This window comes from Orcinus orca, chromosome 2, assembly GCF_937001465.1.
Source record: "Orcinus orca chromosome 2, mOrcOrc1.1, whole genome shotgun sequence".
Classification (NCBI taxonomy): Eukaryota; Metazoa; Chordata; class Mammalia; order Artiodactyla; family Delphinidae; genus Orcinus; species Orcinus orca.
Genome location: NC_064560.1, coordinates 173,602,484 through 173,624,936, shown reverse-complemented (window position 1 = coordinate 173,624,936; position 22,453 = coordinate 173,602,484). Strand labels below are relative to the sequence as shown.

Genomic DNA, 22,453 nt, shown 5'->3' with positions numbered 1-22,453 from the left:
AATAAAACAAAAAGTTGGTTCTTTGAGAAGATAAACAAAATTGATAAACGCTTAGCCAGACTCATCAAGAAAAAAAGGGAGAGGATGAAAATCAATAAAATTAGAAATGAAAAAGGAGAAATCAGACTGACACCGCAGAAATACAAAGGATTATAAGAGACTACTACAAACAACTATATGCCAATAAAATGGACAACCACGAAGAAATGGACAAATTCTTGGAAAGGTACAATTTTCCAAGACTGAACCAGGAAGAATTAGAAAATATAAACAGACCTATCACAAGTAATGAAATTGAAACTGTAATTAAAAATGTTCCAACAAACAAAACTCCAGGACCAGATGGCTTCACAGGCAAATTCTATCAAACATTTAGAGAAGAGATAACACCAACCCTTCTCAAACTCTTCCAAAAAACTACAGAGGGAGGAACACTCCCAAATTCATTCTACTAAGCCACCATCACCCTGATACAAAAACCAGAAAAAGGTATCACAAAAAAAGAAAATTATAGACCAATATCACTGATGAACAGAGATGCAAAAATCCTGAACAAAATACTAGCAAACAGAATCCACAACATATTAAAAGGATCATACACCATGATCAAGTGGGATTTATCCCAGGGTTGCAAGGATTCTTCAATATATGCAAATTAATCAATGTGATACACCATATTAACAAATTAAGGAATAAAAACCATATGATCATCTCAATAGATGTCAGAAAAGCTTTTGACAAAATTCAACACCCATTTATGATAAAAAGTCTCCAGAAAGTAAGCATAGAGGGGAACGAACCTCAAAATAATAAAGGCCATATATGACAAACACACAGCAAACATCATACTCAATGGTGAAAAACTGAAAGCATTTCCACCAAGACCAGGAACAAGACAAGGACGTCCACTCTCGCCACTCTTAAATTCAACATAGTTTTGGAAGTCCTAGCCACGGCAATCAGAGAAGAAAGAGAAATAAAAGGAATACAAATTGGAAAAGAAGAAGTAAAACTGTCACTGTTTGCAGATTACATGATACTATACATAGAGAAACCTAAGATGTCACCAGAAAACTACAAGAACTAATCAATGAATTTGGTAAGGTTGCAGGATACAAAATGAATGCACAGAAATCTCTTGCATTCCTATACACTAACAACAAAAAATCAGAAAGAGAAATTAAGGAAACAATCCCGTTTACCATTGCAACAAAAAGAATAAAATACCTAGGAATAAAGCTACCTAAGGAGTCAGAAAACTTGTACTCAGAAAACTATAAAACACTGATGAAAGAAATCAAAGATGACATAAACAGATGGAGAAACATACCATGTTCTTGGACTGGAAGAATCAATATTGTGAAAATGACTATACTACCCAAAGCAATCTACAGGTTCAATGCAATCCCTATCAAACTACCAATGACATTCTTCACAGAATTAGAATGAAAAATTTTACAATTTGTGTGGAAACACAAAAGACCCCGAATAGCCAAAGCAATCTTGAGAGAGAAAAACGGAGCTGGAGGAATCAGGTTCCCCAACTTCAAACTATACTACAAAGCTACAGTAAAGAAGACAGTATGGTACTGGCACAAAAACAGAAATATAGATCAATGGTACAGGATAGAAAGCCCAGAGATAAACCCAAGCACATATGGTCACCTTATCTTTGATAAAGAAGGAAAGAATATACAATAGAGAAAAGACAGCCTCTTCAATAAGTGGTGCTGGGGGGACTTCCCTGGTGGCACAGTGGTTAAGAATCCACCTGCCAATGCAGGGGACACGGTTCTGAGCCCTGGTCCGGGAAGATCCCACATGCCGCGGAGCAACTAAGCCCGTGCACCACAACCACTGAGCCTGCACTCTAGAGCCTGCGAGCCATAACTACTGAGCCCACATGCCACAACTACTGAAGTCTGCATGCTTAGAGCCTGTGCTGCGAAACAAGAGAAGCCACCACAATGAGAAGCCCATGTACACACGAAGAGTAGCCCCCGCTCGCTGCAACTGGAGAAAGCGCACATGCAGCAACAAAAACCCAACGCAGCCAATAAATAAATAAATTTCTCTTTAAAAGAATAAATAAATAAGTGGCACTGGGAGAACAGGACAGCTACATGTAAAAGAATGAAATTAGAACACTACCTAACACTATATACAAAAATAAACTCCAGATGGACTAAAGACCTAAATGTAAGACCAGACACTATAAAACTCTTAGAGGAACACATAGGAAAAACACTCTTTGACATAAACCACAGCGAGATCTTTTTTGACCCACCTCCTAGAGTAATGGAAATGAAAACAAAAATAAACAAATAAGACCTAATTAAACTTCAAAGCTTCTGCACAGCAAAGGAAACCATAAACCAGATGAAAAAACAACCCTCATGATGGGAGAAAATATTTGCAAATGAAACAACGGACAAAAGATACAAATATATACAAACAGCTTATGGAGCTCAATATCAAAAAAACAAACAATTCAATTAAAAAATGGGCAGAAGACCTAAATAGACATTTCACCAAAGAAGACATACAGATGGCCAAGAGGCACATGAAAAGATGCTCAACATCACTAATTATTAGAGAAATGCAAATCAAAACTACAATGAGGTATCACCACACACTGTTCACAATGGCCATTATCAAAAAATCCAGAAACAATAAATGCTGGAAAGAGTGTGGAGAAAAGGGAACCCTCTTGCACTGTTGGTGGGAATGTAAATTGATACAGCCACTATGGAGAACAGTATGGAGGTTCCTTAAAAAACTAAAAATAATTGCTTTACAGTGTTGTATTAGTTTCTGCTGTATACTCCAATAAAGATGTTAAAAAAAAAAAAGAAGAAGTCATGAGTGAACACTGATGAGGATAATTTCAATAAAGTAACTGTGGCTAAAGTCAAAAAAAAAAAACTAACTAGAAATAGAATTACCATATGAGCCAGCAATCCCACTACTTGGCATATACCCTGAGAAAACCATAATTCAAAAAGAGACATGTACCACAATGTTCATTGCAGCACTATTTACAATAGCCAGGACATGGAACCAACCTAAATGTCCATCAACAGATGAATAGATAAAGAAGCTGTGGCACATATATACAATGGAATATTATTCAGCCATAAAAAGAATGAAATTGAGTTATCTGTAGTGAGGTGGATGGACCTAGAGTCTGTCATACAGAGTGAAGTAAGTCAGAAACAGAAAAACATGTACCATATGTAAACACATATGCATGGAATCTAAAAAAAAAACAAAAATGGTACTGATGAACCTAGTGGCAGGGCAGGAATAAAGAGGTAGACATAGGGAACGGACTTGAAGACACGGTGGGGGGAGGGGGAAGCTGGGGCGAAGAGAAAGTGGCATGGACATATATACACTACCGAATGTAAAATAGATAGCTAGTGGGAAGCAGCCGCATAGCACAAGGAGATCAGCTCGGTGCTTTGCAATGACCTAGAGCGGTGGGATAGGGAGGGTGGGAGGGAGGCTTAAGAGGCAGGGGATATGGGGACATGTGTATGCATATGGTTGATTCACTTTGTTGTACAACAGAAACTAACACAGTATTGTGAAGCAATTATACTCCAAAAAAGATCTATTAAAAAAAAAAAGAAACCTCCAGACCTTTCCCATCAACTATTTATGAGATGTCCCGTGTATCAGTTTTTTGTCAGATGTTTTATGAGGATTTTTCTCCCAATCTGTAGCTTGCTTATTGGTTTCCCTAGTGGTATTTTTCAACCCAAGCATCAGTATTTTACTAACTTTTAATTGAAATATACATAAAGTACACAAATTTCAGTGTACAGTTTGACTGATTTTTCACAAGCTGAACACATCCAGAATTCAATTTAAGAAATAGCATTTCCAACACCCCAGAAACTCCCTTCATGCCTCCTTTCAATCATTACCTCCCTGCAAAGATAACCACTATCTGACTTCTAAAAGTATAGATTAATTTTGTCTGTTTTGTACTCTATGTAAGTGGAATCATCCTCTTTTGTATCTAGCTTCCTCACTTCAACATTGTTTTGGAGGTTGATCCGTATTTTTGGGTATAGTGTACATCATTCATTCTCATTACTGCATGGTGTTCCATTGTGTAACTCTACCACAATTTATCCATTCTACTGATGGTGGCATTCAGGTTATGTCCAGGTGTTTGGTATTATGAAAGTGCTGTTTTAAATGTATGCTTGGAACTTCCCTGGTGGCGCAGTGGTTGGGAGTCTCCCTGCCAATGCAGGGGACACGGGTTCAAGCCCTGGTCCAGGAAGATCCCACATGCCACAGGAGCAACTAAGCCCGTGCGCCACAACTACTGAGCCTCTGCTCTAGAGCCCATGAGCCACAACTACTGAGCCCGCGTGCCACAACTACTGAAGCCCGCGTGCCTAGAGCCTGTGCTCCACAACAAGAGAAGCCACCGCAATGAGAAGCCCGCGCACCGCAACAAAGACCCAACACAGCCAAAACTAAATAAATTTATTTTAAAAAAAAAAAGTGGGCCTCCCTGGTGGCGCAGTGGTTGAGAGTCCACCTGCCGATGCAGGGGACGCGGGTTTGTGCCCCGGTCCGGGAAGATCCCACATGCCGTGGAGTGGCTGGACCCGTGAGCCATGGCCGCTGAGCCTGCACGTCCGGAGCCTGTGCTCCATAACGGGAGAGGCCACAACAGTAAGAGTCCTGCGTACCGCAAAAAAAACCCAAAAAAACAAAAAAAATGTATGCTTCATGTTTTTCTGAACATGTTTACATTCTCTCAGGTATATACTTAGGAGTAGAATTCCCAGGTCATAGGGCATGTATATGTTCACCTATTAAATATCTTTAATAGATATTGCCATACAGTTTTCCTAAGTGGGTAAATCTATTCACACTCCCATCAAAGTCACCAGAAGTTTTCACCATTCCCCAGGTGATTCTAAGGACAAGAACCACCGCCTTACTGTGCTGATGAGAATTGCAGTGAGAGCTCCAGCAGACAGCCCATGAGAACAGAGAATGACAAGGCTCTTAAGAGACCAGGGAGGGGGAAGATGTGGTATATATATTCAATGGAATATTACTCGGCCATAAAAAAAGAATGAAATAATGCCATTTGCAGCAACATGGATGGACCTAGAGATTATCATACTAAGTGAAGCAAACCAGACAGAGAAAAAGACAAATATCATATGATACTGTTTATATGTGGAATCTAAAAAATGATACAAATGAACTTATTTACAAAACAGAAATGGACTCACAGACATAGAACACAAACCTATGGTTACCAAAGGGGAAAGAGGGGGAGGGATAAATTAGGAGTTTGGGATTAACATATACACACTACTATATATAAAATAGATAAATAACAAGGACCTACTATATAGCACAGGGAACTATACTCAGTATCTTGTAATAATCTATAAGGGAAAAGAATCTGAAAAAGAATATATATATGTATATATATACATATATATGTATAAAAAGAATATATATAAGTATGTATACATGTATTTATAAAAAGAATCACTGAATCACTTTGCTGTGCACCTGAAACTAACCCAACATTGTAAATCAACTATACTTTAATTTTAAAAAAAAGAGAGAGACCAGGAAGGGGGGTATTGGTTGAACTCTGAGGTCTGAGCAGGGAAAGGGGCGACGGGGAAGCATTGCAGGCAGAGACAATCTTTCCTCTGAAAGGCCACAGCATGTGAAAGGCTTGTATGTCAGGGAGAGTGATCTGAGACCGTGGAAGAGGCAGACCAGGGCTAGACAATGCTGAGCCCTTGAGGCTGTGTTAAGGATTTTCTTTCTTTTTTTTTTCCTTACATTTTCTTCATTTATTTGCATACAGATATTTACATCTAGATAACAATATCTATGAAAAGAAATCTAGTGAAGTGAGATGAGCTTGAAATTTTCACATAATGAAAGATACTCCAGGCTGCTAATACTTTTTCCCACACATTTAAATGTTTATTGACCATTTGAAATTTTCTTTTGTGAATTTCTAGTTCATGTCCTTAGCACATTTTCTTATCAACTGTAAGAACATGTATGCATCTTTGCAAATCTGATGCCTAGTATAGAACCTTACACACAGCAGTTACTCAGTAAGTTTGTTGAATACTTATTTGTTGGCTGCAAAGATATGTTTATTCCCACAGGACACAAGGCCAGGGGTTCTAAGTTTCAATCCTGACTACCAAGAATTTACTATCTACTTTGGAAAATCAAATTCTTGGAACTTGAAAATGCTGACCACAGTCAGACCCCCAGTAGGCTTGACACCATATATTCCCCAGTCCAATACTTTAGAGACAATAGCTCCTATATAAAATGTTGCTTAAGAATAGACCAGGAAGGAGAGCAGGGACCATCTACCAGGTATCATTGAGAGGTACCACATGACGGGCCTGTCCCTAGACCTCCCTCTTTCTCGGTCTTCCAGAAGCCCAAAATCCATTTTCTAGCAGTCTTATACCTTAACAAGACTTAAAGGATTTTCTTTTTAACTTTTTATTTTGAAATCCTTTTAAACCTATAGAAAAGTTGCAAAAATAGTACAGAGAATTCCCATCTACCCTTCACCTAATTCCCCCTAAGATTAACAGCTTGCATGGGTATGTACAGTTATCATAACCAGGAAAATAACATTGGTACGATACTACTAACTGAACTACAGCACTTACTAAAATTTCACCCAACTTTCCCCTAATCTCATTTTTCTGTTCCAGGATCCAGTCCAGAGTCCACATTACATCGTTTGTTGTGTCTCCTTAGTCTCCTCCAGTCTGTAACAGTTCCAGTTTTATTCTTTATAAACTTCAGACCTTTGAAGAGTACTCATCATTTATTATGTACAATGTCTCTCAATTTCAGCTTGTCTGATGTTTTCTCGGGGTTAGATCAAGGTTATGAATTTCTGGCAAGAATTGCATAGACGTAGTATGTCTTATTACTGGTATTGCTAACCTCAATCACTTGATTTCATTGGTGTCTGTCACGTTTCTCCACTGTAAATTTATTGCTTTGATCTTTTTCCTAAGAAAAAAGGTATGGCCTTGAAGGATTTTAAGCAAGGGATGTGACGTGTTCAGTGACGTGTGTTTCAAAAAAGCCCTCTTTGTGGCAGCATGAAGAACAGACTAGAAGGGGCTAGAATGTACCTGGGGAAGGTTGGTTCAGGGTATAATACAGTCCAATATATGATGATGGAAGTGGGGAGAAGTGGGCAGATTTTAGAGCTATTCAGAAGGTAAAATCATAAGGCAGGTTACTGAGATCATGCAGAGGTTCTGATAGAATTGGCCTGCAACTGAGCTTGGGCAAAGCCAGTTTAAAAACACTCAGGTGGGAATTCCCAGGCAGTCCAGTCGTTAGGACTCCACGCTTCCACTGCAGGGGGCACGAGTTCAATCCCTGGTCGGGGAATTAAGATCCCGCAAGCTGCGCAACATGGCCAAAAATAAAAAATAAAAGCACCCAGGTGATTGTAATGTTTAACCACATTGAGGTCCACGGTCAGCCCACGGCTCGCTCCAGATGGGCTTCAGGTGAAAGCCACTCAGAGTGGTCAAAGTCAAGCTGCTCAGTACCTCTCTGGATACATGGGGAGAAAGATGGAGGTGGGGGACCCCTGCCATCCTCCCACAGCCCAGAGAGAGGCTCTTGGCTTGGAGCGGGGAGGATAATACTAAGACCAGAGAGCTCAGGGAGCGCCCGCCAGCACATCACTGCTGACTCTCTGAGTAGGGCTGCCAGATAAAATATAGGACACCCAGTTCAATCTCAATTTCAGATAAACAATGAATAATTTTTTAGTGTATGTCTCAAATATTGCATAGAACATACTTATACTAAAGCATTATTTGTTTACCTGAAATTAACATTTAATTGGGCATCTCCTATTTCTATTTGCTGAATCTGGCAACACTATCCCTAAGACAAGGATCTGATGGGTTTGCCCATTCCCACCTCGTGCAGGAGCTTCTAAAGCAATAGAGACTTTCCTCCTCCTCCCCCTCCCCTGCCCCCTCCCTCTCCTGTATCATTCCCAGTGTGGCCTGGCCAAGAGCAGGCCAGTACCTGGCATCAGCCTTTCCACTGCAAGCCACAGGGGGTCCCTGGCACAGGGCCCAGGAGGAAGCAGCCTCCCACTCCAAACCCACTCTTTCCACAGTTCAATAAATATTTTTGCGCACCTACCATGGGCCAGGCCCTGTTCTGGTCAGAGGCATAAAGCAATGAACAAGTCAGATGAGTTTCCACTCTCTGGGGGCTTGCATTCCAGTGGGGGAGATGGACAGTGATGCAGAAAACAACTGTTTCAGACGGTGATGACGGCCATGAAGGGATGTGGTAATAGTGACCGGGGCTCAAGTGAGGTGGAGGGATCAGGGAGGGCCTCTCTGAACAGGTGACATGACTTTGGCTTAAGGGACTGACAAGAGCCAGTTTTGTAAAGATCTAGGGAAGAGTGTTCCAGGGAGAGGAAAGACCCCAAGGGATGTCACAGGACATCTGAGGGCGCTCCAGCACATCTGGCTGATTTGTAGGATTTGCCGGTTCTGCAGTGGAAATACTCCATCGTGGCCATTTTCAAGCTACCAACATGACATGGTAATTTTTAAGAAGCTGGTATTTTTAGATGATTTGGGGCTTCATCGAGGTGCCGGGGCCAACGGCTGTAGCAAAATCCTGCTCTCTTGGGGTTTTTCCCAGCTCCAGGCCTTTCATTCTCCTCAGTTCCTTCCTCCCTGACTCACCCCCACAGGGTGATCCTATGAGCCTTTTAAGAGGCTTTTCCAGAAATCTTTCCCCAATCCTCAAGCAGAGGCAGGCTTGCTCCCTTGTACCCCATAGCATCATTGCCTCCCTCTGTTACAGCTCATAACATAAAACAAGTCCCTGGTTCAAGAGACTGACTTTAAAAACCAAAGCCTTATTGCACTGAGATGTCATTCAATGGCAACTTATCATTGTAAAAGGCCTCTGCCTTTATCTCTCTAATAAAATGATTTCAGATTATCATCTAAGATCCTGAACAAAGACATAAAAGTGCAAACTACGCTTACTGGACCCCTGAGAACCTCTGGATTTAGGATTGAGAACCAGTTATATAGTCAATGTTTCTAAACCACTCCAAGGGGCGCTAGGTCTTATCAAGCTTTGTATACTTCCTCTCCCTCACCTCTAGGCCCCAACAAATGTGGACTGACTGACTGAATGAATGAATGAAGTACTGAATATCCCTTGGACTTCCCTGGTGGCACAGTGGTTGAGAGCCCGCCTGCCAATGCAGGGGACACAGTTCAAGCCCTGGTCTGGGAAGATCCCACAAGCCATGGAGCAACTTAAGCCCATGCGCCACAACTACTGAGCCTGCACTCTAGAGGCCACGAGCCACAACTACTGAGCCCACGTGCCACAGCTACTGAAGCCTGCATGCCTAGAGCTCATGCTCCACAACGAGAAGCCACCAAAATGAGAAGCCCGCGCGCCACAACGAAGAGTAGCCCCTGCTCGCCGTAACTAGAGAAAGCCTGCACGCAGCAGTGAGGACCCGACGCAGCCAAAAATGAATTAATTTTTTTTTTTAAGTACTGAATATCCCAAAGATACCAGCCTCCCTCCTGTCCCCACGAAGGTGAGGTCTGAGGAGTGAAGGACTCCACAGCCACCAGCCCCTGTCCTGGGTACTGCAATGCAGCCTAGCTATACCCCCTCGCTGTCCCCTAATTCTGTCTTAAATGACAACAGAGAACTCTGCCCAAAGTCAAGGGGTCTAGAAACTGAGCTTGGCTGACTGTCAACACATATGAGCCGTAAAACTGCATTGACCCTTCTGAGCCAGACTCGGCTGGGGACAGGCAGAATGCAAAGGCGCTCAGGTGCTCCCCAAATACCTCCCTGACTCCCCACAGCCTGTGCTTTCCCTCCTCCCTGTTGCTGGCCTCCCACCAGCCTGCATCCTGGGAGCTGCAGTCTAGCCCAGGTGAGGCATGGGGAGGATCACCTGCGGCCTTTCGCCCTCCACCATCCCTGCGGTTTCCGCAAGTGGAGGGCCATCCGTGAGCCGCTGTCTGCCCCACCTCTTCCTGGCTGCCCTCCGATCTAGGTCCCCCTCCAGCTCTCTCTGCCTGGCAGAGCCGCTAGAGTTAAGCAGATTTCATGCTATTTTCAAAGTCATTTTCCATGGAAAATTTTTTTATACCGTTAAACCTACTTTCTGCTGCTTCTCATCTCCCTGAAAGCTTCCTCCTCCCCTTCCGTGAGATAAACCAGTAACGGCAATATTTAGGAACCTGCTAGTGACAACCTACTGGCATCCTCAGTTGGGGAGGGGAAATCATACTAGAACCTTCCTGCTGGAAGTCAGACCAGTGAGATGAGCAGACAGCACCCAGGGCCAGAGCAGGTTCCCCTCACCCACACCCCCTGGGCCTTCCAGCCCCACCTTAACAACTGCCTTGTGTCAGGGCGCCTGTCCCTCAGTTCCCATCCTCCCATGACAGCCACCAAACTGGGGTGAGTTTTTACAACCAGCATCCAGAGTCATTTGAGGAGCAATTGAGGCATTTCCGAGACCCCCAGGCAGCCTACATTTCTCAGAGAAGAGGTGGCCCTAGGAAGCTACAAGTTGGGAGGGGGTCCGGATGAGCTATGAGATGCCAAAGCCGGCATATGCTTCCTTGTGACCCCACTGCATTCCGTATGAAAGCCTCTGTCGTATTGAATCAGATCTCAGCTGCCAGTAAACCAAGGCCTTTACGAGGACACGAGCTGAGGTCAGATGGTTCTGTATCCTCACCTTACAGCACAGGGCTCAGCCTATCATGGGTTGCTGGCTAGGAGCCTATTACATCTGCCAGACCCCTTTGGTGAGCAAGGCTTGATCCAGCACCTCAGCCACAGACGATTGGACCAGACTTGAGATGCAAACTGGCATGAGAGCTGTGCTCAGATGAAAGGATGAGAATGGCCTGGACCAATCAAATTCTCTTCCTTGTGATAATCCGGCAATGCGGAAACACTGGAAGCCTGCAGTGTTCCTACAGTCCTTCTGCAATGGAGATGTGGAGGAGAGAAAATTCTAGGATGACACCCAGCTTTCTGGCCAGTTCGTCTGATAACCTGACTCTGGCAGCAACCATGGTAAAAAAAAAAACACTGAGAGAAGAGCAGATTGGTGGGTGTTGGGGGGTGAGCCCAGATTGGTGGTTGGTGAGACTGAGATAAGGGTGGAACAGCCAGGAGAGGCAGGTGAGATATGAGGTGATGCTCAGGGCCCAAGAGTCACCCAAGGGTCTGAGTGCTGGACTTCAGAAATATTTGAGGAGCAAACCCATGCATCAAGGTAGACAAGATGATCTCCACCAAAATAGAGGATCCCCGCCCCAGGCGATAAACATATGGATACTGAATTTCTTTTAATCATTCATGTTTCACCTGATTGTTTTTTTAGGGTGAAGCTTTTATGTTCAAAATTTTAGAACCCGTTGTCACCTTACAACAGTACCAAATGTGAGAAGCTAACCTCACATATTCTGTTTTCTCCCTTTATTCAAACATTGTTCACTTCACTGGAATTTCTTTCCACATTTGCATCTGAGATAGAAAGTGGCACAAAAAAATACAAATAATTTCAACAAATGTCAACTTCAAAATCAGCATGAAGTATTCTTAGCAAATATGGTCACTGCTTAGGTATTTCTGCCTTTCTAAGAAGGTTATAAAGGAGACAGCTTTCTGCAGAAGAATAATATAACCATACTTATAAAACCTTTTCCAAATCAATAAATATTGACATATCATTTTTCTTAATTCTTTTCCAACAGAAGCTAAAGTGTCTCCCTGTGGATTTGGGCTCAGAGCTGGCCTCTGACAAAAGGAACTTTACATCTTGGGACAGGAGTGTTTTTAATCATCTAGAGAGTAACCTTGAGCAAGAATCTTCTTAGGCATTAGCTTCCTCCTAGAAAACAGGAATTAGATTCCCAGCGGTTCTCAGACTGGACATCATTGTTACCAATAGTAAATCCTCACCGAGCATTACTACGTGCAACATACTATGCTATAGGCGTTACTATAATCCCATTTATAGAGAAAGTGAGGCACAGCAAGGCAGACTACCTCGCTCCTGTGCATATACTGCTTCTCCAATGTCTAAATCAGTAGGTCCAGGTGGAGCCCTGGAGTCCACGCTCCTAACAAGCTCCCCCAGGGACTGAGATCCAGGTGGTTTTTAGACCCCATTGTGAGACACTGCTCCAGGTATCAGATCTGCTCTGGTTCTGACGGTGCAGGAAAGGAGCAAACAGGAGAATCTGAGCTCCAACCAGGGCATTTCACAGGACGGAAGATGCTGCCACCCTCTGAGAGCTGAGGCAGTAAGGGTGGTAGGCTGTGGTTGGAAACAGCGTGATACTGTTTCCTACTGGGAACCCAGACTTTGTCTCCTGCTGCACCAGAGTGCCACCTGCTGGCTGTAGGTAGCCATCGCAGGCCAGGCAGCAACATCACTTGTCCAATCTCTTCACTAAACGTTAAGGGACTACCAAGCGACTACATCGGCGCTGGGGGTTCAGTGGAGACCCCACAGAGAAAGACAGGCAGAGACAATGCCATAACAATGCTGCATGATTCCTGGAAAAGCAGGTAGGAGGCAAGGTCAGTCTGGGTGAGGGCTACAGCATGAGGGGTCAGTGGGGAAAAATAAGCCTAGAGGTTGGTAGGGATCAAGCTGGGGGGCCTCATTAGCGTTTGGATTTTGCGCTAAGGGTAATGGGAAATCTAGTAACAAGTCAGATTTAGGTTTCAGTGAGATCATTCTGGACTTTGTCGGGGGGGCTGGAATAGTTTGAGTGGAGGCAGAGTCAATTTGGAAACCATTCAAGTATCAGAGATGAGAGCAGCTGCTGGCCTACATGAGGTGGTAGCTGCAGGGATGGAGAAATATGGACAATGAGAAATAGTTAGGATTAGGTTTGATTTAAAAAAAACAAATGTCAAAGAATAACAGCAGGACATCACAGTGGCCCCGTTTCATTCATTCCTTCTTTCAACAAATTGTAGCACCAACTGTGTGTCAGAAACTAATCTACCTGCTGGGAATACAGGGGTGTGAGCCAGTCAGGGAAGAGCCCTGCTTTTCATGGAGTTTATGCCCTAAGGAGGTGGGGGGGTGGGGGGGACATATGCAAATAAGCAAATAAACAACAAAAACACATGGGAATAGGCACCATGTAGAGAATGTAGAAGGGATATGCGGCAGTGACTCATATCTGAAGGACAAGGAAAAGCACTCTAGGCCAAAGGAACAGATGTGAAGGCTCTTAAAGGGAGAGTAAGCCTAGCACATTCAAGATCAGAGGCAGCCAATGTGGCTGGATGTGGTGGGTAAAGGCAACAGAGGGACCAGAGGCAGGAAAGATAGTCAGGGGCCAGTTTATGAAGGACTTTGTAAGGCAGTGCATGGAATTCTAAGAGTGAAGGGAAGCCACTGACACCTTTCAGACAGGAAAGTAACAGAATCAGATTTCACTTAAAGATCTCTCTGGCTGCGCCTCGAGAGTGGATTGTGTGGGACAAGAGTGGAAGGAGGAGGCAGGTAGAACCTGAGATGTGGGCCAGGAGAGATGGTGGTGGCAGCAGCGTGAAGGGGAGGATTCTGGGCATACTTTAAAGTCAGAGTAAACAGGACTCGCTGATGGATTGGATGTGGGGTCAAAAAACAGCAGAACCAAGAATGACTCCCCAAGACCATGAGGATGACAGCTACTGCAGAATACCTAGACACGGGGAGAAAGGGCCTAAGGGAACGTCTTCCCCAAGGATGTGGCATCCCAACAAGCAAAGGCCTGGCCTTAATACTCAGTCCTGCTGGAGGGGGCGTGTGAGTGAACCACACTGAAGCTCAGTTTCCTTACCTGTGGCTGGGCCTAGCCTGCCGGGGTGCATCACAAGGACTGAATAGAAACCTGACACAGACTTTGGCCCTCACGCTGGCCTGACCTCTGAGCACACTGAGTTGGCCAGTTTTCTCCCATTGTTCGGAAGTATCTCTCCAGGCAGCCATAGCCCTGCCCCCAGAGGGAAGAACACCCAAGGTCAATAACCAGTTCTAAGCAGAAACCCCAGAGTAATCCCCTCCATCCTCCAAGTCCTGGACATGGGAACATCAAGGGAGAGAAATGGTCACTCTCTGCTCCTTAAACCAAAAGGGAACGTGGGAATGGGCAGTCACGTGGGACAAAACAAATACCAGAGACCAAGGGCTGTGAGCACCACATCACTTTATTTCTTTGGTTTTCCAACTTCACTCTTGGACAATGCAAATTCAGTCTCTTGCCTGCGTGGTCACTGTGTGGTCTCTCACTGGAGATGGGGCACAGGCTCTGAGGAGGAGCTCAACAGAAAAACTGGGGTCCCCAAGGGCCAGCCGGGCTGGCCAAGGACTGCCGGGTCCACAGCAGATGCACCAGCAAGTAGAGATCCAAGGCCCTCTCCACAAGTCCTTTACCACACGCCTCACAACGGACAGGCCAGCCTTCAGTGCTCCCCTAGAGGCCAACTTGGTTCTTTCTCTACATCCCTGCTTCTGCTCACACTGAGCCTGGCACCCTCTCCCTTAGGGGCACCAGGCAGAAGCCATGACCTGCTCCACATCTGATCTCTTAATGTTCCTCTGGGAAACATCTTTGAGTAAGGGGGTGTGCCAACCCCCAAAAGGAACTGAAGACATATATTCTACCCAATGGGACAGACGGCCATGCTACAATACTCCTTTTGTCCCGGGGAAAAGCTGAAAGCAGCTTTGGCTAACCAACCCCGCTTCGGGTCCCCACATACATACAGCTTCCAACGCCAGCAAGGGGGCCCAGCCAACGCACTTGAATCAAAAGACTAAAACCAAGACACAATAATAAAAATAAGAATGGTAAACAACTGAAGAGAATATCTCTGGTCCTGTAGCTCTCTGCAGGGGGCCAAGATGGCTGATCTCTGGCTCTCTCTGCCCTGGAGCTGGGAAACAACACGAAGCTGCCCTTGGATTCAGGGTCGATGCTGTGAGAGCAAAAGGGATCCTGGCCAAGCCAGGGGGGTGCAACTCAGGTCTCTGACCTTCTCCAAAGTGGTCCTCCTTCCTCCCAGCCCCTTTCATACCTCCCCGTCAGCCATCCACCAGGGTGAGGCCGTCGTAGAGGGCGCGCTTCCACATGTAGTAGGTAGAGCGGGCGGTGAGGGGGAAGAGGGCGCTGAACTCCTTGTAGGAGGGGAAGCTCTTGGACTGGAAGCGCCTCTGCAGAAACAGCTTGGCCTGGGCCTTGAACTTCGTGGTGGCGAGCACGTCCATCACCAGCACCTGGCCGTCCCTGCCACCCGCCGCTGCTGCCACCACAGGGTGGCTGGACAGGGACCCACTGGGGGGCTGGCCCTGGGCCGTGGCCCCCTCTTGCAGGGCCCCCTCTCTGGAAGGCCCTCCCAGGGCCTTCCCTGGATCCCCTCCTGGAGAAGCCGCCATCTGCAGGGTCCCTGCAGGTGGGGCCATGGCAGCTGTCACATTCCTACCAGCTTCTTTCTCCCGTTTCTCCTCCGCTTCCTTCATGCCCCCTTTGCCCAAGCTGGGGGCCTGTATCTGGAGCTTGGACAGACTTCTGGGCCAGCCCCGGGCAAGACTCTTCCAGACCCAAAAGGTGGAGGGAGACAGGCTCGGGTAGCGGAGGCGGAAGCGACAGAAAGGGAGGTGCCCACTGAGCACCTGCTTGCGGGCTGCCCTGCGCAGGCGCCTCTGCCAACGGGACAGGGGCATCCTCAGGGGTAGGAACTCCCGGGGGGCAGGTGACCCCCCACCCGTTGCTTTCCCTGCCCCTTCTCCTGCCTCACCCTTCCAAGGGAGCAAGGCCTCTTCCCCAACAGATGCTGGCTGGGAAGCCCCGGCTACCGAGAGGGCTGGTGCAGGCTTGAAGCTGGGGTTTCTTCGGAGAGCCTTTCGGCGCCAATTGTAGTAGGTGGACCGGGAGATGCCGGGGAACCTGCGTTTGAAGCAGCGATAGGGTACCAGCGTATTCAGGGAGATGCAGTGCTCCAGGTACAACTTGGCCCGCTGCATTAAGACCACTCCAGGGCTTGACATGGCCGACGAGGAGCACCCCAGCCCCTTGGCAACCTGCTGCTCCGGCAGCTTCTCCAGCTCCTCCATGGCCAGCTCCTCCTTGGGGCCCAGGGCCCGGCAGGCGCCAGAGCCCAAGAGCTCGTGCTTCCAGGCATAATAGGTGGAGCGGGAGATCTCGGGGAACCTCTGGAGGAACTGCTGCAGCGGCACGACACCCCCGCGGTGGAAGCTGTCCTGCAGGAAGTGCTTGGCCGAGAAGCGGGTGGCCACCTTCTGCCGGTGCTCCTGGGACTGCCGCCGCCAGCGGTAGAAGGTGCTCTTGGTGATGCTGTAGCGCTCACCGAGGTGGGAGTAGCTGAGGCCAGGTTCCCGGTTGAGCAGCTCCAGGGTCTTGGCGAGCGGGGGCAGCGGGGCCAGGGCAGTGGGAGTCGGGGCCAGGCCGGGGCTGGTACTTTCAGCCTCCACCTCCTCCAGCCCCACCACGGGGGCAAAGTACTGGTGGCGGAAGAGCTGGCTGGTGAGGGGCTGGCCGGCCCACATGATGTGCAGCGTGGCGGGCATGTGGTCGCAGCGGCGGGGCCGGATGACGCGGTTAAAGTATGGCCGGATCTTGAGGTTGCGCAAGGGGTAGATGGAGTAGATGTTGCGCTGAAGGACGGAGGCGAGGGCGTACAAGTGCCACACGTTGGAGAAGCTGCTAGGAAAGCAGGTGGCCTTGACGTCCGCATCAAAGATGGCCTCTAGCGTGGTGGACGGCAGGCTGGTCATCTCCGGGGACTCCTCAGAGCACAGGGAATAGCGCACGGCCTGCAGCATCACCTTGGAGTCAATCATGCCCTGGAGGTAGTAGTGCCGGTGCAGCAGCATCTCCACCACCGTGCGGGCCCGCAGCTCCAGGCTGAGGCCCGCGTTGCCCCACAGCAGCATGCTGGCCGCCTCGAACAGCAGGCTGCCCTCGCCCTTGCACACCAGCGGCAACATGTTCCGGGGAGCATCCTCTGGGTACAGGCTCAGGGCCACCGAGTCCACCTCCAGCACCTGGGGGCCAGGGCCTCCCTCCCGGCCGGTGGGGAGAGCGAAGGAAGACAGGACCTGCTTGGCCTCCAGAGCAGCACCAACGAGACCCTCCAGGCCCTCGGACTCCACTGCCTCCTGCAGCTCCTGCAGCACCTGCTGCACCAGCTGCTCCCGGGATGTCATCCTACCAGGGCAAAGGAGAGAGGGCAGAGGTCAGCCAAGGCACCCAGATGATACCCAGCAACGGTGCCTTATCCACTCCTCTGCCTTCTCCTTCAAGATCTATCTATTCCCATCCCCCCATAGCAGGTAATGGCTACGTGCCTCCTGGGGTTTGTTTAATTACTCAGTGGTACAAAGGAAGAGCTTGGCCTTAGAGAATGGCTTTGAATCCTGGTTCTGATATTAGCTTGAGCAAGTCACTCAACCTCTCTGTGTTTCTGGTTCCTTTTCTGTTAAAATGGGGACAATAATAAAAGTATCTACCTTATAGGACTGTTGCGGATATAAATGAGACAATGAAAGTAAAGGACGGAGACATCTAAGTGTATGTAAGTGTATACACACATACACATATTTATATATATATTCATCCTTAGAAAAGTGCCTGGCACATAGTAAAGTACTAAAGAAGCATTAGCTATTATATATTAGAGTATTATCTAGTACTATACATATTATATAGTGCAGGTATAAAAGCTGTACCTCTACACCTGTTAAAGACAGACAATCACACATAGCCTAAATTGGTCTCCTTTTTCCTAAAACAGTGATTCTCAAAGTATGGTCCATGGGGACTTCCCTGGTGGCGCAGTGGGTAAGAATCCGCCTGCCAATGCAGGGGACACGGGTTCGAGCCCTGGTCCTGGAATATTTCACATGCCGCGGAGCAACTAAGCCCGTGCGCCACAACTACTGAGCCTGCGCTCTAGAGCCCGTGTGCCTAGAGCCCGTGCTCCGCAACAAGAGAAGCCACCGCAATGAGAAGCCGGCACCGCGATGAAGAGTAGCCCCCGCTCACCACAAGAGAAAGCCCGCGCGCAGCAACGAAGACGCAGCGCAGTCAAAAAAAAAAAAAAAAAAAAGTACGGTCATGGACCCTTGGGGTTCTCTGAGACTTTCTGAGGGGCTGCAAGTTAAACTGTTTTCATAATAATACTAAGATAACAACACTAAGATGTGATTTGCCTTTTTCACCGTGTTAACATTGGAATACAGCTAGTACCTCAGCATGAATTAAACTAGAAATCACTGTGTTCTACCCCACGATGTAGCCACAGTTGGGAAAAAGAAAGCTAGTATCACTCCAAAATGTCCTTGACGCAGCAACAAAGATCATTATTTTTTAAAATCATAACCCTTAAGTACATGACTTCAATGTTGGGAGTGACAAAATGGGGAGTGCTCATAGACGATTTCTGCTGCACACTGGTGCATAATGAATGAGTGACAATTGGGTTGCATGATGAACTAGCCGCTTTTTCATGGAATACCACTTTTACTTGAAAGAAAAATTGAGTGGCATTAGTCATTTAGACTTGGATATATTTGACAGACATTTTCTCAAAAATGAATAAGGTGAGGCTGTCACTTCAAGGAAAACTACTACTATTTATGGCCAGTGAAAATTTCTGAGCTTTCATTTGAAAATTAGAATTTTGGAAAACTTGTATCCACTACAGTGAGCTTGACAGCATCCCAATACTTAAAGATTTTTCTGATGGGACCAGTGGTGACACTAAGACATGTAACTTTTTATACTATATAATGGAATGTTCAACATTTGAAGATTTGCATCACTCAATGAACTGTATTTCCCAAATAACCAATGGGATGGCACGGGGAAAAGATCCATTCAAAGTATAAAAGAAAGCAACAGATTTTTAATATAATACGGTGCTAAAGTTCCTGGATATTATTTCAGATTCTGCATTATAACTAAGCTTTGAGGAACTACCACCTGTCGAGTTGCGGTGTAGTTGTCAAAGAATATCCACTGAAAATGCTACCAAAATACACTTCCTCTGGGAATTCTCTGGCAGTCCAGTGGTTAGAACTTCACACTTTCACTGCCGTGGCCCAGGATCGATCCCTGGTTGGGGAACTAAGATCCCGCAAGCCCCGTGGTGGCAAAGCCAAAGGAAAAACAAAAATACTCTTCCTCTGTCCATTTATGTGTCCGGATGAAGTTGGATTTTCTTCATGTACTTCTACCAAAATAATGTATCACAACAGATTGAACATAGAGACAGATAAGAATCTACTTATCTTCTGATAACCAGATATTAGAGATTTGAAAAATTTAAAAGATGCACTGTTCTCACTAAATTTTTTTTGTTCTGGAAAAGTTATTTTTCATAAAAACTATTATTTGTTACTATGTAACAGGTTTGTTATTTTTTAATAAAGAAATCTTTTCTAAATGTCTAAATTTTAATTTTGAATGTAACATGTTGACAGATGTAACCTATATAAACAAAAGCTCTTCAGGGTCTTCAATTTTTAAGAGCATACACGTGTCCTGAGACCAAAACGTTTGAGAACTGCTGCCCTGGGATAAAGTTAGTCTTTTCAAAGAGGTAGCAGCAGCCTAGCCACTGTGCTGACATAGATCTAATAACTAAGGTTTACTATTTGCCATGCACTTTCCCAATCCTGGCGGCGGAAACTTTAAGATGGGTACTACCAATATCCCCAATTTACAGGTGAAAAAACTGAGACAATCAAATTTAGGCTCATTTGCCCAGTTTGCCCCAGGCCTCATAAGTGGTGCTGCCAGTAGTTGAAACCAGATGCTCTTTAGGGCCTGTGATTCATCTGCTCCAGTTTAAAATGCCAGCCACCTTTCAATTCAAACTAATCATCCTAATTACTGGTAGGTTTTCCGTGTTGTGTTGCAAAGCAGAGTAATATTCCTTTGTGGACACTGTTTTTAAATTAAAAAGGAGACCATTACCCTTTCTCAGATCTTTGTTCTCAGATTTTAATAGATTCCTTTAGATTAGCCTTAGGTTTAAAAATTGTGTTTGGGTGTATACACTTGTCAACTCATCAAACTGCACACCTAAAAGGAAAGTGTTTTGCGCACTTACAAGGGATGCATTTGGGTGTAAATTATGGTTCAGTAAAGTTGAAAAAAAGTTTTTAAAGAACCAAAGGCTTACCACCAGAATTTTACTTGGTAACCATAAAAAAGAAAGCTTTTTAAAAACTGGTTATCAGAATCACCTTTGGATAAAAATTTCTTGCTTGTAGATTTTTTTTTTAATGTGTTTATTGTGACAAACCTGGTCTAACCTCTCACCGGATTTCTATTTGTCCCACATTATCTGACCCTGAATTGGGCTTTTAATCTGTTCATCTTTTATATACTGCATATTTACTTTTTTAAAAACTTAGTTTTTTGGACTCAGGAGATAAACTTCACCGAGAGCACTTCCATATGCGATAAAAAAATTGAGCTCTGAGGAGCAAACTGTAAACACAGAAGAGCTTTTTCATTCTGGCAGACAACAAAGATGCTAGGGGTTTTGTTTTTCTTGCATGTCACTTGTAAACGCTGCTATACAGACGCATATAAATGAGAGCTCTGCTCCGCTAGATACTCCGCAAACAAAATTATGAAAATAACCACCATTCACCTACTGTTTACTATGTACATTTAGGTAATTCAACCAAAATCTCAAAAAAAAAAATAAGAGGGGATAATTAATTTAAATTGTGTGGGTGATTCTTCCTGCCCTTCCACACCAGGAGGAGGGCGCAATGTTCCCTTAAACGATTACAGGTTTCTGTGGGCTTTGCATTGGGTGAGCGTTTGGACTTCAGGCTTTTCAGACGTAATATTTATATGTGGTTCTCACTTTCCTTCTACATTACAACTCCATCACACCTGCACCTTCACTAGAATAGCTACTTCTAGTTCACACATAGAGAAATGGAGGCTTGGGGGTTAAATAACATTCCCAAGACCACAAGCTATTAAAACTACAAAACCTAAGCAATCTGACTCCAGAGCTCCCCTCCTAACCCCTGCGATTCCACCATACAGGGAAATACAGGGCCCAAAATGCTCATTATCCAAAGGCTGCAGAAACACATGGATTCTTGGGGCTTCGAGACAAAGCTGGCCATTTTACAGATAAGGAAATTGAGGTCCAGAAAGGTAAAGTTGACTTGCCTGAATTCCCGCTGTAGTATCCAGATACCTGCCAACACGTCCAGATAGACCACACGTCTTCCTGCACAAACCCCACCCTCCTCCCTCCCCTTCCCTGTCCCACCCTACCTACTCTTCCCATCCCAGTCCCACCCCACCCCACCCCACCCTAACTCATTCCTTCCTCTTCCCCAAAGAGGTAAGAGGAGATGTGAGTAGGTAATACCCTACTTCTTTTTTCCTCAAAAGCTTGCTGAGAAAAAGTAGCTCCCTGGAGAGGCTCTGCACCTCGCGTCAACTCAGGTGGGTCTGGACCAGGAGAGAATGGGGCAGCGGGGAAAGGCCAGAGGCCGTACGGGGAAGCTAATCATACTTAAGTAGACAATTGGTTGATGGGGTTCAGGTGCAACAGTCTTTCTGGTGATGGCTCCCTGGAAACGCAGTGCAAAGCAGATCTGACAATTACCAGGTGCATTCGTGGAATAAGGTGCAGAAAGTGAGAGCTAATCTAGGGGTCTTGCCCAGCTGGCCTCCCCTGGCCCCACCACTCTTACAAGGGACCTGATAAAACATGAAACCGAGGAGGAAGGGCCCCTCAAGGCGACACAGGCTCCCCGGCTTGAGGTTGGAAGGGAGGAAATAGGACAGCATCCAGCCAGCATCTTGGCACCTAAGAAGGGCTCTGGAGCCCAGGAAGGAATGAATGGACACGGGCAATTCTGCAGGCAATTCAAAGCCTCACCTTCACCAAGTCCCACTTCCTCCTCCCCCAGTCTCCTGATTTCAAGCAGATGGGGTCTCGGAGCCCAGCTCTGGCCTCTGTCCCTTGCATTTTAAAAGGGGTGAGCCAGCGCTCTGGGCAGGGCAAGGGAAGAAAGGGCCAAAGCATCTGCTGACAGTGTTGGTAGGTCTCTGGCCTCTAGAACAAACACCCTCCCTGCCAGGCTCATCCTGGGCTCCGCATTCGCTCACCAAGGACCCCGTGTTCTCCCCATCCCTCATAAAGCAGGCCCTGCAGTCTCGATAGCCAGCCAGGCCCTACAAGCGTGAGGGAGGGCCACACTGGCCTCAGTCCTCAGTAAGACTGCCTAAGGCCGCGGAGGCATGGCTGGCATCTCACCCGGCCTGGCTCCACACCTCTCTGGCCG

At 46.2% G+C, this 22,453-nt stretch overlaps 1 protein-coding gene across 1 annotated transcript; it reads right to left on the bottom strand.

The window, feature by feature from the left end:
- Positions 1-15,187: 15,187 nt before the first annotated feature.
- Positions 15,188-17,329, bottom strand: VRTN (vertebrae development associated). Its single transcript, XM_004262234.2, has one exon. It carries the CDS (start codon positions 17,327-17,329, stop codon positions 15,188-15,190), a length of 2,142 nt encoding a protein of 713 aa, XP_004262282.2.
- Positions 17,330-22,453: the final 5,124 nt, after the last annotated feature.